Here is an 18,252-nt window from a genome sequence, read left to right on the forward strand (position 1 = left end):
AGATGCTAGCCTACCGCACTGCCGTCTCAGGCCTGTTGTTGGAGGATGTGCGATTCGGGCCTGCTGACACCACGCTCCTTTGCGACGTATCTCTGGGACAGCCGAGACCCATCATCCCCGCAGCTTGGCGCCGCCGGATTTTCGACATGATTCATGGTTTGGCTCACCATTCCATACGGGCAAAACAGCTCTGGTGCCGTCCAAGTTCATGTGGCCCAGGTCGGCAACTGGGCTAGGGCGTGCATCTCCTGTCAGACTTCAAAGGTTCAGCGTCACTCCAAGGCGCTGTATCAGAATTTCGACCGGCCACACCGGCGTTTCGCCCATATCCACGTCGACATCTTGGGACCGCTGCCGCCATCCAAAGGTGTCACCCACCTTCTCACCATCGTGGACTGATTCTCAAGATGGCCGGAAGTCGTCCCGCTCTCGGGTACCTCCGCTATGATGTGTGCACGTGCCCTCTCTGCCCACTGGATCGCACGTTTTGGTGTGTCGGTGGACAGCTTCGAGGTGGTCAGCAATGGCCCGGTTGTTTGGTGCTCAGCTGCACCACACTACGGCCTCCCACCCACAAGTCAACGGCCTAGTGGAACGTTTTCACCGTCACCTAAAGGTATCCTTAAAGGCACGGCTCGCAGGCCCGGACTGGATGGACGAGTTGCCGTGGGTACTGCTGGGAATACGCACTGCTCCGAAGGAGGATCTGGCAACTTCCTCGGCCAAGCTGGTGTACGGCGCCCCGCTTACGGTCCCAGGGGATTTCATCCCGGCAGCACATGGACATCAGGAACCACCCTCGACCATGCTGATGCACCTCCGGGAGAAGGTGGGCACGCTCACTGCCATCCTGACGTCCCGCCTTGGACTTGCCCCCACGTACGAATCAATGGCCCTCACAAACTGCCAGTACGTTTTCGTTCGCCGCAATTCCCACCGTAAGCCACTGCAAAGGCCTTACGAGGGACCCTTCCAGGTACTGCAACACGGTGCCAAGACTTTTGTGATCGACATGGGCGGCAGGCATGAGACTGTCACCGTGGACCGTCTTAAGCCGGCACACTTGGACATTGACCAACCAGTGCAGGTGGCACAACCCCGCCACAGAGGGCGTCCACCGTCACGATCAAACCCGGCCTCAACTATGCCAGCTGCAACCCTGAACACAGGAAATGTGTACACGCGATCAGGCCGCCTCACTTGTCAGCCAAACCGCCTCCATTACTCCGGTTCGGGGGGGGGGGGGGGGGGGGGATCATGTGGTGGGCCGAGCCAATTTGGTATCGATCCTTCGTTTGTCGGGCTCGAACTCTTATGTGGACCTGGCATGATCTGGGCCGACCAATCACGCGGTCAGGGGGACGGGCCGTCATGTGCCAGGAGAATAAAGGATTTGGCAGTTGGGATTTGAACTCGGCCACGCGCGGGTGAGCAACGAAACTGTATTTGGTTAATGATTAAATAGAGTGTTTACACCACGTGTGGACCTCCTCAATGCAACAAAATGCTAAACATGACTACTTTCATTTGCATGACATTGCTGTGTCCCAAACATTATGGTGCCCTGAAATGGGGGGATTATGTTGTAATTTCTTCATGGTGAAACCAAAATGTATAAAATTGGCCTTTATTAAAATCTGACAAAGTGCACTTTAACCACATATGATTTGTTCTATTACAATTCTCAAATTGTGGAGTACAGAGGCAAATAAATAAGTGATGGGTCTTTGTCCCAAACATTACGGGGGGCATTGTATGTTCTAAGCAAGGCAAGAAGTTGCAGCACTCTGTAGGGTTGACAGGAAAGGAGTGTTTTATAAACGTGCTAACTCCAGCCAACTGCACTTCGCAGTATCTTAATAAAAGGATGTGACACTTGTTTCTTAGAAACCTTCTTAAGGGTGAAACAAGCCAAGTTAAATTTTGTTTGTGCACAAATACTTAAAAGGACAGGTAAAATGACAATAGTGGGATCTGTGTCAAAATCTTGCTCATTACAAAGCCTTTCTAATCGTTCACATTTTTTAGGAGCAGACTTAAATTGATGCTTTATTTCCTCCATGCTGCTGCAATATTCGCCTCAGTATTGTTGCATGATTCTTTGCCTAGTAACTGCTTATTCATTTTCCTCTTGTAAATCCTCTTTCCACAAGTTTGATAAAGCAAATCAAGCCTGCTACCATACTTCCAACCCAGTTCTACAGCTCCTGTTGTTGGTCACAGGAAGACCCTCGTGGCGCAGTAACGCAGCGGTGAGGTTGTTGCCTTACAGCACCAGAGACGCGGTTCACTCCTGACCACGAGTGCTGTCTGTACGAAGTTTATATGTTCTCCCTGGGATCATTGTGGGTTTTCTCCAGGTGCTCCAGTTTCCATTCATATTCTGAAGATGTCCAGGTTTGTAGGTGAATTGGCTTCTGTAAATTGCTCCTGGTGTGCAGGATAGAACTAGTGTATGGGTAATCGTTGGTCGGTGCAGACTCGGTGAGCCGAAGGGCTTGTTTTCTGCTTGTACCGCTAAACTAAACCAAACCATAAAATGTTAGGCTATTCGACCCATCAAGTCTGCTCCACCATTAGATCATGGCTGATCTATTTTTCCATCTCAACCCCAGTGTAGGAGTCATTTGTGTTTGCACTAGCTGTTTAGCAATTTATATTATTTTGTATCTTGCTGTATTATTTTTGGACACTTGGGGGGTTGTCGTGAGATGAATACATATATGGGCATAATGGACTGGGAGGAGCCAGAATTCGAAGTATTTCTAGGAATGCAGACACAGGAGGCGTCAGACATGGAGGAGCTTGGCGAGATATAGTTCTTACCAGGCCTATGACGAGAGAAAAGCTGGGAGAGATATAAATCTGTTTGTATTACTACTTCAATAAACGACTAATTAAACAAACGTCTTTAAGATCTCTCTGTAGTTGGTTTGCGCCAAGATCGATCACTCCACCCTCTGCGAAGTGGTGGCAAGTGGAAGGACTTTATTGTAAGGATGAAGTTGCCACTACACTAAAAGTAAGAACTTGCTCCATGCCTGATAAAAGTAAGAACTTGCTCCATGAGTGATTTAAAGTAAGACATGTCTCATAAGAGCCATTTAAAGGAACAATTGACTCTATGAGTGAGACTGGAACTTGTGAAGCGACTGGACGGAACAAGGATTGTTTTATTTCAAAAATCTTGAAGCCGAATTAGACTGGACGGGGTCGATACCTGCGCTAATCTGACTAACAGAGATTGGAAACTTCAAAAGCCAGTGGGAAAAGTGAGTACAGCATTAAGCTTTATTGGAAAAGCTGTATTTCAGTTGAATTGGAAAAACTGCTGCTGAAAACCATGGAATACTGAAAACAAAGAAGTGACCTTGAGCATCGTGAGATATCAGTTTGTTTTGAATTCTTGTGTAGATACTATTTAACGTCAACGCGTCTTAAAGGGATAATGACGTACATGTATGTCTGTGGTTAGATCTGATGTTCAGCCACAAGGTGGCGACATCAGAAAGGATTCCATAAAGGAAAATGTTTTTTTCTCCATTATGTGGAGCTTCAAAGTTCTCATGTCTTGAAATGGGTTGCCGCCCTGAAAAGCCAGTGTGAGATTGAGGAAGAAGAACAGACGAGAAGACAGTTCAAAATAAAAGAAGAACAACTGAGAAGAAAAAAAAATTGAAAGACATAAAATTGTTAATTGAAAAGATAAAGAAAAGAAACCGGATACTATTAGAATATGTAGAACAGAATAAAAAGCCAGTAACCAGTGATGCTGTTCTCCCATCTCAAATGTGTGGGCATATTGGGCCGGTGATGAAACCTGCATCTCCTCCATTGTACCAATATAAGCAAAGAGCCACATGGGGAATACAGTGTTGCAAACATATGCATTTTTGGATCATGGAAGTTCATCTACCTTCTGCACAGAAAGCTTGATGAGACGGCTGAACATTTCAGGGCCAAGGACCAAAATTCTCCTGCGTACTATGAATCAAGTGAAGCCTACAAGCTTTGGTCAAATCAGATATGCACAGCTGCACCACTTTTCAGACGCCAGCGAAAGTGGCTACGGTACTGTTTCATATCTAAGATTGGAAAACGATAACAAAGAGGTGCATATTGCATTCATAATGGGAAAATCCAGTGGCACCATTAAAACAAATGATGCTTCCCAGAATGGAGCTTACAGCTGTCAGAGTTGACACAATGCTGCGAAAAGAATTACAGTTTCAACTGGTCAAATCCATCTTCTGGATCGATAGCACAATGGTGCTTAAGTACATCAACAAAGAAAATAGACGCTTTCAAACATTCATAGCTAACAGAATCACTTTTGTGCGCGATGCTACTGATGTATCACAATGATATGTTAGCACAAAGGAAAATCCTGCAGATGAAACCTCCAGAGGACTAACAGCAGACCGCTTCTTAAGCTGTAAAAGATGGATCAAAGGACCAGAATTTCTCTGTAAGTCAGACAGAGAATGGCCAAAACCTCACTTGGAATCTGCAATCTTTGCTGATGATCCAGAAATCAAGCACACTATCACAATGAACGTCATTGTCAAGGGTCCATTGAACTCCATGAATTCTCTGATCACCTATTTCTCATCATGGAGGAATCTGAAGACTGCCGTAGCTTGGCTCCTTAAAGTAAAGACAACACTCTTGCAGCTGACTCGAAAAAGAAAGGAAATTTAAACTGCTGAGAGTAGCCTTGAAAAGGATCCTGACAAACTGAAAGAGAAGGTTGAAAAGGAGATGCAGGCTTTTAAAGCAACACTCCGCGGTCAATGTTTATGTCCTGAAGATCCTTCCCAAGCAGAAAGCGCAGTCATCTCTTTCAGTCAAAGACAAAGATTCGAAGAAGAAATATCAGCACTAGAAGGTGGTGGTAATACCATCGAAAGATGGTATACAGTCATTTGTATAAACTGGATCCGGTGCTGAATGATGGACTTCTGAGAGTAGGCGGTCGCCTGAATAGACTAGCGATGCCTGAAGAGGCTAAACATCCTATTATTCTCTCGAAGGACCTTCACATATCAGCATTACTGTTACGACCTATCCATGAATAGCTTGGACAAGGAGAAAGAAATCATATGCTGTCTCGTCTCCGTAAAAGATACTGGATTATCAAAGTTAATTCCGCTGCAAGAAAAATCATAGCAGACTGCTTTGTGTGTAAACGACAGCGGGGAAGAGTTGGGGAACAAAAGATGGCAGATTTGCCCCTGGTGACAATTCGATCAGACAAACCTCCATTTACCGATGTAGGAGTAGACTACTTTGGTCCTATAGAGGTCAAAAGAGGACAAAGTTTTGTTAAACGGTATGGTGTAATCTTTACCTGCATGGCAAGCAGGGCAGTACATCTTGAGATGGCATATACACTTGACACAGACTCCTGCATCAATGCATTACGAAGATTCATTTTTGATGAGATCAAGTATCATCTTTAAGATCAGACAATGGCACAAATTTTATTGGAGCGGAAAGAGATTTGCGATAAGCATTCAATAAAATGAATCAGGACAAGATCCGGAGTGCTATGCTTCAGCAAGGGATAAGGTGGTACTTTAACCCTCCAGCAGGATCCCATCACGGTGGTGTTTGGGAACGATTGATCTGCATGGTTCGAAATGTGCTGTGCTCTGTTCTTAGCCAACAAGTTCTGGACGATGAAGGATTGCAAACTTTAATTTGTGAAGTTGAAGCAATTTTAAATGATCGACCCATTACCAAGAATTCTGATGATCCAATGGACCTGGAAGCACTCACACCAAACCATCTTCAGTTGAAAGGCAAGCCAATACTACCACCTGGGCACTTTGTAAAGGAAGATTTATACGGACGCAGATGGGGACGGGTACAATATATGGCAGATCTCTTTTGGAAACAGTGGATTCGAGAATAATTGCCTCTGATTCAAGAGCGACAACTGTGGTCAAAGGTGAAAAGAAGCTTTGCTGCAGGTGACATTGTTCTGGTGGCCGATTCCACTGCTCCACAAAGCTCCTGGCTAATGGGCAGAATATTGGAGACCATACCAGATGCACAAGGTCTTGTGTGCACAGTTTGACTTCAGACTAAGAGCAACATCTTGGAAAGATCGATAACGAAGATATGTCTGCTCCTGGAAGCTGATACCTGAGTACAGCGAAGACTGGTGGCCTTAAAGATTGAAGAATCACTAAAGTGCATTAGATGCCAACATATTGTGCATACCTGTTTATTTTGATGATGTGAAGTTTTTATAGCTCCTTTTAATGTTTATTAGTAATTGTTTCGTTATATACATAGAACAATTAGGGGCCGAGGTGTAGGAGCCATTTGTGTTTGTACTAGCTGTTTAGCATATTATATTATTTTGTATCTTGCTCTATTATTTTTGGGGGTTGTAGTAAGATGAATACATATATGGGCATAATGGACTGGGAAGAGCCAGAATTTGAAGTATATCTGGGAGTGCAGAGCCGGGAGGCGTCAGACACGGAGGAGCTTGGCGAGATATCGTTCTTACCAGACCTATGACGAGAGAAAAGCTGGGAGAGATTCAAATCTGTTTGTATTACTACTTCAATAAATGACTAATTAAACTGAAAGGTCTTTAAGATCTCTCTGTTGTTGGTTTGCATCAAGATCGATCACTCCACTCTCTGTGAAGTGGTGGCAAGCGGAAGGACTTTATTGTAAGGACTGAAGTTGCCACTACACCCATTCTTCTACCTTCTCCCAATAAACTATGATGCCCTTACTAATCATGAACCTATCAATCCCCATTTTTAAAAAAACCCATTGCGGTGCCCAATACACAGGAAGATTGTGTAATACTCTTTAAGATAATTGGTAGGACTGTGCAAAATATTTGATTAGAAGATTCCAAGCAGGAAGCTCCTCCTAACACATCTCCAACATTGCTATCATCTGTGCGTTGTGTAAATTTAATAGTTCAAGTTAATGATCTGCCTCCATACTCAATATATTTGTGGAATGTCAACCTTGGTGCTGCAAATTCAATTTTGTTTATGCAGTTTCAACATTTCTTCAGCTGTGCCTGTATGATTAACAGCTATGTGTATGTAGGTTATGGAATTCTGTTGAACAGATGTTCGCCAATAGTGAATAAAGAAAGAAGAGAAATCTTATCTCATTGTGGACAGGACTGGCAGGAAGCTATTAAAAACAACTGCGAATGCTTGAAAAACATGGAATAAAAACCAAAGCGTGGAAAATTGCAGCAGATCATGAATGTTAGTAAAGGGCTTTCATTTTTACTGGAACCTACCTCCTTTCTGAATGCTGATTGATCTGCTCAGCTCAAAAGCACCTTTGTGCTTCCACTTCTTTCCAATGCTTATCTCGGTAAGATAGAGCTGTGAATGTAGGTGGTGTAATCCATACAGAATTACGACAAAAACAGAATCCAGCTTGGAAAAAACCCTGTGTATTAGAAGATGTTGTTTTTATTGAACTTTCCCCCCCCCCCCCCCCCCCCAAAAAAAAGTCAGGAAATGGGAAGCATACACAATTGACATTTAGTATTGGTGGAGGGAGTGTAGATGTTGGCAGGTAGTACCAATTATTGGAGCACTCTGATAAAATGCTCAGAAGATACTAACTCATAGTTACTAACTTGATAAAATCTGCCACGTGGATGCACAGTCCTTCTGAACAATGTCGTTCAAATATGGTGCTTCTCTCAGCGATTGGTATCAAATATGGGTAGCTGACCTTTAGTTCAGGATGGTTTGAGAACAGCAGATGAAATGCAGAGGGTATGTCTCAAATCCATTTGCTGCATTAAACCACATTGTGTGGAACGTTGATATTTCCATGTCCAGCAACAGCCACTGTTCATTTTTTCAATGTATTGAAATTATGGGCCCACTGCCATTACTGCTTGGATTGGGATTCTCTGCACACAGTTTGTCTGATGTCCTTGTCGCCAATAAATAGAGGAAAGTTAAAATTTTGTGTAGAACACAGAGTGCTGGAGTAACTCATAAAGTCAGACAGCATCTCTGGAGACATGTCCTGCAGAGATGCTGTCTGACCTTCTGAGTTACTCCAGCACTCTGTGTTCTCCTTTTGATTCCAGCATCTGCAATTCCTTATGTCTAAAGTTAGAATTCTGCTGGATTTAAACCCTGGTCCCCCTCTTTAATGTTACATTACTACGCCTCTTCTCCTCTTGCTTAGCACCCACAATGAGGGTGCTTTGCACTCCCCTCACCCCGGTGGTTCTCGGAGGGAGCAAGGTTAGGAACACAAGCTTCCAGGTTTACAGACAAGCCTATGGGCCGCAGACTCGAGTCCCAGCATTCTTTGACATTTGAACCACTGCTGTGTTATGTTTCAGCGTCTGGTTCAAGCTAGTTTCCCACAGCAAAACCTCCCTCTGGCTGCTCGAGTATAGAAGGACTTATTGTCTTGAAGCTGAGAAGTAATCGGTGGTTCACTAATTTCCCCTTCCAGCTGAAGGAGGCTGCTTAGATGCCAGAATCCATGTATGAGATCAGATGTCACAGAAACATTTGAGCCATGATTTTAACCCTCTTCCTGCCTCCCATTACCAAATGTATAATCCATAAACTGCACAATAATTTAATGTATCTGGAATATAAATATCTGAATAACATTATTTCCAAAATGAAATCATAGCTTGTATTATAAATTTATACAATTTGGAGTACATATCTGAAATCTTCACTTACAAACTAAAGATTCTTTTACTTGATTTAAAAAAACCCGCTTTTACCCCTGTACAAAATGTTTTTGATAACACTATTTTTGTCACATCCAGCACTTTCATGCATGTTTTAGTGGTAGGTGTGTGAAAGATGTCTTTGTTTCACAGTTTCTTGTTCTTATCTCCAATCTGTTCTTTTAAATGTGTAATTCAGTCCTCTGGCTGTTAAAGACCAACCCTTTTACACACTACACTTTAATATAGGAAATTGCCTCCGAGAACTTTACTGTCAGGAGGCAGATCATGTGATGAACAGCTTATTCATGGAAATATTAGATCAAAATTGGGCATGACAGCTAACTTCTAAGAGGAGGGCTTAGCAAGACTTATTCAAAGCAGGAAAGATGAATCAAACTAGACAAAGAGGTATTCAGTGTGGTTAGTAACTTCTAGTTTAGTTTAGAGATACAGCCTGGATACAGGCCAATGATCACTCTGTACCCTAACACTATCTTACACACACTAGGGACAATTTACAATTTTACCAAGCCAATTAGTCTACAAACCTGTACGTCTTTGGAGCTTGGATTAACCGGAGCACCCAGAGAAAACCCACGCAGGTCACGGAGAGAAAGGACAAACTCTGTACCGACATCACCCTTCATCAGGATCAAACCCGGGTCTCTGGCGCTGTAAGGCAGCAACTCTACCGCTGTGTCAATGTGCCGGCCCCTCTTGATCATGTGATTTACAGTGGTGGAGTGTGGGAGATGAAAAGCGAGAGTCAGTGTTGGGGTGGAGCTATTGAAGAGTACAGAAGGAAGAGTCATTGAGATCTGGCGGGGTGGATCATGGATGGTACAGGAAGCAGTGGCTGGAACTCTGAACTGGATGTGTAGAGACATCTGGTGCAACTGGAACTGAGAAGAGGGAGGTCCAAATATGGGTTGTAAAATTATCCTTGAGCTTAAGCTTGTGAAGGGATGTAGGAAATTCATTGAAAGGGCTCTGAAGAATTCCTGCTTAAAGGTGATGAATACATATAGCCTTAAAGTGGTCAGATGGCTGGCAGTGAGGGAGAGAAATAGATGTTGACTCTAAGGATGGTTTAAAACTTTAGACATTCAGGAAATGTTGGAATAGGGAGGATGCAGGTTTGCCCTGCTGCTTCTGTTCAGCGACTGGTCGGAGAGATGGGGGCTGTCATTTAATGCTAATCTTTAGTCGGAGCAAAGGGTGGTGAATCTCTGAGATTCTCTATCTTGGAGCATTTCAGAGGATACATCACTGTAGATACTACAGATCATTGGGGTTTGTTATGCATAATTTACCCATATCAGACTGGTGATGTCTGTACAGAGTTTGTACGTTCTCTCCATGACCTGTGTGGGTTTTCTCTGGGTGCTCCAGTTTCCTCCCACGTTCCAAAGACATACAGATTTGAGGGCTTATGAGTTTGAGTTTAGTTTATTGTTACATGAACCGAGGTACAGTGAAAAGCTTTTGCGTGCTAACTAGTCAGTAGAAAGATAATACATGATAATACAAAGATAATCAAGCCATCTACAGTACAAATACATGATAAAGGGAATAACATGAATAATGTTTAGTGCAAGATAATGTCCGATCAAAGGTAGGTCTCCAATGCGGTAGATAGTAGCTCAGGACTCTAGTTGGTGGTAGGATAGTTCAGTTGCCAGATAACAGCTGGGAAGAAACTGTCCCAGAATCTAGATGTCTCCGTTTTCACACTTCTGTAACTCTTGCCTGATGGGAGAGGGGACTAGAAAGAAGTGGCCGGGGTGCTACTCATCCTTGATTATGCTGTTGGCCTTGCCAAGGCAGCGTGAATATGGAATCAAGATGTAGACCATTGTATTCTGTTCGTCTGGCGGTTGATTCAAGAACATTGTATCTTTCGGAAACTAGGTGCTCCTGAGCCTGGTGGTGCGGGACTTCATACTTCTGTACCTCCTGCCCGATGATAGCAGTGAAAAGAAGGCAAGGCCCAGAAAGTGTGAATCCTTGATGATAGATGCTGTTGCCTTGATGGGGAGAAGGCTGTGCTAGAGAACATTGGCAGAACCTGTTCAGCAGCCTACTTGGCTGCAGGCATCTAGGACCTTTGAAATTACAATTGGGAGCAAGGGGTCATGGAGCAAATGTGACATGGACCAAACACTAAAAGGCTTCAATTTCGTTTTGCAATCGAATTAACTTGTTCGGGGGGACCAATTAGAAATCATTTTATTCTTATGAGAGAGAGAACGGTGATGGATCTTTCATCGGAAGAAAATGGAGCTGTTATCGTATCAATGAATAAGCCCTTTATGTTGTGAAATAAACCTGACAGCCAATTAAGATATGGCAAGTTGGGAGAAAATTCTTGATTGTTTCAAGAATTTAAAGCTATTCAAAAACTATTAAAAGTTAATGAAACAATTTTTGAGAACGTTTTCAAAACACTAAAGTAAAACTAAACTACCAGTTAAAAACAAAAAACATTTTGATAAATACTTTCAATTGTTAAGCTCAATTAAAAAAATGTTAATTATTGAAGAGTTTGTCCTTTCCAACTGTTCCTATCCATTAAAATGAATGGATTTGTTGTTCCTTTGTCAGCCTAAACTGGTTAGTTCAGCAGACAGATTCCTTCCCATTTTGTGCTGGGGAACTGCTGTAAACCTGTGCTCCATTGACAGACTTTGTGTTTTCCAAAACAAAGGTGCACCTGGGAAATTGTGTGCAAAGTGGTCACCAATTTCAGGACTTGCATAGGAATTCCAGACTTTCACAGAGAAATGCCCGCAGTTCCCTGAGGAGCTTCCGGTGTTTCTGCACTGGATCCACCCCGCTACATCAGAATGTACTATGTGCAGCAGTGTGCTAGATAGACCTTGTTATAAATGACATGCTTCCTCCTAGTGGCAAGACTGAGTTCTTCAGGCAGTTATTAATAGCATAATTAATGGTCCTACTGCCCACCCTCTACTACAGGTAACTGCAGCAGGGGTTCCACTGGGTCTCCCCCTTCCCCCTCCAGCCAGTTGACCCCCAGTACTCCCCAAATCGGTCCTCATGCCCCCCTCTGCCCAGCTAACCCACCACCCCCCCACCATACATCCCCTCCACCTGCCCCCCTGCCTCCATCCGACCCCAACCCCCACCATTGCCGGGTGTTCACCACCCCCCCTGACCTCCCCCTTTCAGACACCGAACGGTCGGTCCTCAGCAGAGGCCTTACCTTTGTTCCCCTCCGCCCCCACATCAACGAGTTCCGCGTCCGCCATGACGTGGAGCTCTTCTTCCGCCGCCTCCGCCTCCAGCCTTTTACCACGGGAAGGAGTCCCGACCCCCCCACTGATGACCCCTTCTCCCGTCTCCAATGGACCCCCTCCACTTTTACCCCCCAGTATGGCCTACTACCCTCACTAGAACTTTTTATCTCAAACTGCCGGCGTGACATCAGCCGCCTCAAATTTTCCACTCCCCTGACTAACTCCAACCTCTCCCCTCCTGAACGCGCAGCCCTCCACGCACTCCGCAACAACCCGGACTTAATAATTAAACCCGCTGACAAGGGAGGGGCTGTGGTAGTCTGGCGTGCTGACCTCTACCGCACCGAGGCCAGACGACAACTATCAGACACCTCTTCCTACCTATCCCTGGACCATGACCCCACCGATAAACACCAGACCTTTATCAGCAGCACCATCACCGACCTCATCACCTCCGGCGATCTACCCCTCAGTGCCTCCAATCTCATAGTTCCCCAGCCCCGCACGGCCCGATTCTACCTCCTACCCAAAATCCACAAACACAACTGTCCCGGCAGACCCATTGTCTCTGCCTGCTCATGCCCTACCGAACTTATCTCTACCTACCTTGACTCCATCCTATCCCCCCTGGTTAAATCCCTCCCCACCTACGTCCAAGACACCTCACACGCTCTCCATCTCCTGGATAACTTCCGGTTCCCAGGCCCCCACTCCCTCATTTTCACCATGGATGTCCAGTCACTCTACACCTCCATCCCCCACAAGGATGGTCTCGAAGCCCTCCGTCTCTTCCTCGACCGTAGAACCAGCCAATCCCCATCGACCAACACTCTCCTCCGCCTAGCAGAGCTGGTTCTTACCCTCAACAACTTCTCCTTTGACTCCTCCCACTTCCTCCAAACCAGAGCCGTAGCTATGGGCACTCGCATGGGCCCTAGCTACGCCTGCCTCTTTGTCGGGTACGTCGAACAATCCCTGTTCCAGACGTACACTGGCCCCATCCCCGAACTCTACCTCTTGCACCCATGCAGAACTCACTGACTTCATACACCTCACCTCCAATTTCCATCCTGCCCTTAAATATACCTGGACTATCTCTGACATCTCCCTCCTGTTTCTGGACCTCACCATCTCCATCACAGGAGACTGACTAGTGACGGACATTTACTACAAGCCCACCGACTCGCACAGCTATCTGGACTACACTTCTTCCCCTGCAAAAAGTCTATCCCCTACTCCCAATTCCTCTGTCTACGCCGCATCTGCGCCCGGGATGAGGTGTTTCAGACTAGGGCTTCCGAGATGTCCTCGTTCTTCAGAAAACGGGGCTTCCCCTCCTCCATTATAGATGAGGCTCTCACTAGGGTCTCTTCTACATCCCGCAGCTCCGCTCTTGCTCCCCCTCCCCCCACTCGCAACAAGGACAGGATCCCCCTCGTTCTCACCTTCCACCCCACCAGCCAGCGGATCCAACATATCATCCACCAACATTTCCGTCACCTACAACGGGACCCCACCACTGGCCATATCTTCCCATCCCCTCCCCTCGCTGCGTTCCGCAGAGACCGTTCCCTCCGTAACTCCCTGGTCCACTCGTCCCTTCCTACCCAAACCACCCCAACCCCGGGCACTTTCCCTTGCAACCGCACGAGATGCAACACCTGTCCCTTTACCTCCCCCCTCAACTCCATCAAAGGACCCAAACAGTCTTTCCAGGTGAGACAGAGGTTCACCTGCACCTCCTCCAACCTCATCTATTGCATCCGCTGCTCTAGATGTCAACTTATTTATATCGGCGAAACCAAGCGCAGGCTCGGCGATCGCTTCGCTGAACACCTGCGCTCGGTCCGCATTAACGCAACTGATCTCCCGGTGGCCCAGCACTTTAACTCCCCCTCCCATTCCCAGTCTGACCTCTCTGTCATGGGCCTCCTCCAGTGCCATAGTGAGGCCCGCCGGAAATTGGAGGAGCAGCACCTCATATTTCGCCTGGGCAGTTTGCAGCCCGGTGGTATGAACGTCGACTTCTCCAACTTCAGATAGCTCCTCTGTCCCTCCCTTCCCCTCCTCCTTCCCAGATCTCCCTCTATCTTCCTGTCTCCACCTATATCCTTCCTTTGTCCCACCCCCGACATCAGTCTGAAGAAGGGTCTCGACCCGAAACGTCACCCATTCCTTCTCTCCCGAGATGCTGCCTGACCTGCTGAGTTACTCCAGCATTTTGTGAATACATCGATTTGTACCAGCATCTGCAGTTATTTTCTTATAATATTAATAGCATAAGACCATTTTTGTGAGGTGGCTGATTCATCATATTCTGTTCAGTTGGGTAGCAAAGGATGGTGCATGTTTTGATTTGCAATCAGGCAAGTCGATGGGCATGACCAGTAGTTCTAGGTGCAGATGGACCTGCTCAGAGGAATACCAGATGAAGAACATTGCCCTTTATATGGTCTGTGGAACAGTTGTAACCGTAGTTTGTTAATGAAAGCAAAGGTTTGGGAAAGATCTCTGTTTTATCCAAGCGTGGACTAGGAGGATCACTGAAGGTAAGCAGGTATTTATTGTTGAGATCAGTAGCAGCTTTGTTGGCTTGTCATTTAGCCCAAAGTTCAGTAAAAATCCATGACAAGAGCTCAAAACAGGGACTTTTTCGATATCTTGGGAGTGAAGGGAGTATGCCATATTTGAATACACCCTTTCATGGACGAGGATCGCTGAGTTGGTGCGGAGACACTGCTGACAAGAGTTGCCCTTGAAGAGGTGATAGTTTGGTTAGTGGGCAGCTGTTCATTGCTGCTGCTGGGGAAAGTGCGTGGAACAGACACACAATATTGTGGGGGAGCAGAGGGACCAAGCAGTGTATGACTCTGGCAATTCTGATGAAAGCAGCTAAAAGACTGGAATTACTAACCTTGGTGCTGGATAATTAAAATATTTTTTGACTCTCTGTTAATGTGCCTATTCTCATGTTGAACTTGCAGAAATATGGAAGACTTTATAACCTGGGTGGACTCTTCAAAGATCAAACGACATGTAATGGAGTATAATGAAGAGGTAAGAATTCAAGCAACATCTTCTAAACTATTTATTTCCTCATGGTCTTGAACAGTTGGCGAGATATGTCTAGAACAGTATCCTGTTTTACGCTGATGTTTGAAACCAGCACACCATCTGCTATACACCAGGTTGTGTGGTTCAGTCTAATGTTAAACTTCTAATTTCTAAACAGTCTAATTTCATAAGGAGAGGAGTTGAGCATAGGAGCAAAGAGTTCCTTCTGCTGTTATACAGGGCCCTGGTGAGACCACACCTGGAGTATTGTGTGCAGATTTGGTCTCCTAATTTGAGGAACGACATTCTTGCTATAGCGGGAGTGCAGCATAGGTTCACGAGGTTAATTCCGGGATGGCGGGAGTGTCATATGATGAAAGAATGGAGCGATTGGGCTTGTATTCACTGGAATTTAGAAGGATGAGAGAGGATCTTGGAGATGCTAGATGCAGAAAACATGTTCCCGGTGTTGGGAGAGTCCAGAACCAGTGGCCACAGTTTAAGATTAAGGGGTAGGCCATTTAGACAATAGACAATAGGTGCAGGAGTAGGCCATTCGGCCCTTTGAGCCAGCACCGCCATTCACCGTGATCATGGCTGATCATGCACAATCAGTACCCCGTTCCTGCCTTCTCCCCATATCCCCTGACTCCGCTATCATTAAGAGCTCTATCTAACTCTCTCTTGAAAGCATCCAGAGAATTGGCCTCCACTGCCTTCTGAGGCAGAGAATTCCACAGCTTCACAACTCTCTGAGTGAAAAAGTTCTTCCTCATCTCCGTTCTAAATGGCTTACCCCTTATTCATAAACTGTGGCCCCTGGTTCAGGACTCCCCCAACATCGGGAACATGTTTCCTGCCTCTAGCGTGTCCAATCCCTTAATAATCTTATGTTTCAATATGATCCCCTCTCATCCTTCCAAATTCCACAGTATACAAGCCCAGTCGCTCCAGTCTTTCAATGTACGACAGTCCCACCATTCCGAGAAATAAGCTTGTGAACCTATGCTGCACTCCTTCAATAGCTAGAATGTCCTTCCTCAAGTGTGGAGACCAAAAATGCACACAATACTCCAGGTGTGGTCTCACTAGGGCCCTGTACAACTGCAGAAGGACCTCTTTGCTCCTATACTCAACTCCTCTTGTTATGAAGGCCAACATTCCATTGGCTTTCTTCACTGCCTGCTGTACCTGCATGCTTCCTTTCAGTGACTGATGCACTAGGACAGGGGCCTCCAAACTTTCCAGCTTGAGGGCCACATTTTTCACACAAAGAGCTGTGAATTTGTGGAATTCTCTGCCTCAGGAGGCAGTGGAGGCCATTTTGCTGGATGCATTCAAAAGAAAGTTAGATAGAGCTCTTAGGGCTAGCAGAATCAAGGGGTATGGGGAGAAGGCAGGAACAGGGTACTGATTATGGATGATCAGCCATATCACATTGAATGGCGGTGCTGGCTCGAAGGGCCGAATGGCCTACTCCTGCACATAGAAACATAGAAAATAGGTGCAGGAGTAGGCCATTCGGCCCTTCGAGTCTGCACCGCCATTCAATATGATCATGGCTGATCATCCAGCTCAGTAGCCTGTACCTGCCTTCTCTCCATACCACCTGATCCCTTTAGCAAAAAGGGCCACATCTAACTCCCTCTTAAATATAGCCAATGAACTGGCCTCAACTACTTTCTGTGGCAGAGAATTCCACAGACTCACCACTCTCTGTGTGAAGAAATGCACCTATTGTCTATGTATCTACGTAAAATTTACCAATTAACAGTGTCGATTTTTTTTGCTCTTGGTAGGATCTTGATAATTAGCTCTAGAAAAGTTTCAGTCATATGTTTGGTCGTATAGATCAAGGAGTTAGCATTGTGAAATAATGATCAACTTGCTTGAGTTGGGAGGGTTATGGTGAAGCTTTCTGCTGGACAAAGACTCAAGTGGAATTGGGCTCAATTGTATCACTGCCCACAACTGAATAGTCCAATTACTTTTAATTCACTGGTTGCTTTCAGTCCCGCATTTGGACTTGAGCTCTAGGAGACACCTAGGCTGACACTTAGTTTTAGGTAAATGCTGCATTTTCTGAAGTGTTATTTGTCAGATAAAATATTTATTTAATGCATGCCTGCCTGCACACTTTGTTTTTGCATCAATGCAAAATGTTTTGTGATGGCTTTAAAGAAAATAATAGTCCTAAAGTGTGCAGGCCAACAATCTTCCTACAATCAACATCTCTAAACTAGATTTACAAATCATTTCCATTATAATCTACTCACAGGAGCTTGTTGTGAGATTCTAGCAGTTTCTTATCAGCATTTACTCTGCTTCAGAGGTCATTAATTTGCTGCTTTGTGATCTGAACCATGCTGTACGATTCTATTTACTCTTGGATTTATTAATGAAAAGAGATGAAACAAAAATGCAGATGGAAACTGCATTTGAGCGGCCCAAGGCACTGTCTTGCAGGTGGACTTTTGTGATAAGAGGAAGGTGATCTGTGAAGTTAATGTTAAGAGGTGATTATCTGAACCGATGGTGTTGGTGTGAAATCACACTGGAAGCTTTAGCTTGGCCTCTGATAAATGTACAGTATTTTTAACTTTAAATATTCAGGTTGAGCTAGTATATATTTGAAATTAATGTTTTGTTCTATATTTCATTTACAAATTATTGATTAATGCAACACTGGAAGATGTTCATTACTTTTTCTTTCTGTTTTGTCCCCCAGAGAGATGACTTTGATCTGGTTGTGTAGTTCCACTTCTTTCCCCTGATTGGCCTGTGCGTTATTTTAAGTGGAGTGAATCGAACTCGGTGCCCTAACCTGTTCCAGTGGCCACTATTGAGAGGTCCTTGTGGCATGACTATATCATGAGCTGTTCGTTACTGGATTTGAGCTTCCGTTGTACACTACCAATAATTAATGTCAGTGTCATCATCTTTGTATTACTCTGGATATTGTAATCAATAAAAAAAAATTCTGGCTTTACAATGTGGGTGCTCACTAATTGGATGCAATAAACAACTTGAACAATCTTTGCAAAGATTGTGCTGGCCTGCCCATTAAAAAACATTTTTATACCATGCCTCCTTAACTACATGAAGGGTGATTAACTTAGAACATTAACTCTGCTTCTTTCTCCACAGATCCTGGCTGATCTGAGTGTTTCCACTCATTTCCACTTGTATTTTGGATTTCCAGCATCTGATTTAGATGCTGGTTTATAC

General features: G+C 45.0%; 1 protein-coding gene across 1 annotated transcript in view; it reads left to right on the forward strand.

The window, feature by feature from the left end:
- imp3 (IMP U3 small nucleolar ribonucleoprotein 3) overlaps positions 1 to 18,035 on the forward strand; it is a 140,990-nt gene extending 122,955 nt beyond the window's left edge. Inside the window, exons 6-7 of the mRNA XM_078408006.1 lie at positions 14,955 to 15,027; positions 17,753 to 18,035. Coding sequence (XP_078264132.1) covers positions 14,955 to 15,027; positions 17,753 to 17,779 — 100 coding nt within the window. The 3' untranslated portion in view covers positions 17,780 to 18,035. The remainder of the gene's footprint in view (positions 1 to 14,954; positions 15,028 to 17,752) is intronic.
- The last annotated feature ends 217 nt before the right edge of the window (positions 18,036 to 18,252 follow it).

Source organism: Rhinoraja longicauda, chromosome 11 (assembly GCF_053455715.1).
Source record: "Rhinoraja longicauda isolate Sanriku21f chromosome 11, sRhiLon1.1, whole genome shotgun sequence".
In the NCBI taxonomy this organism is placed as follows: Eukaryota; Metazoa; Chordata; class Chondrichthyes; order Rajiformes; family Arhynchobatidae; genus Rhinoraja; species Rhinoraja longicauda.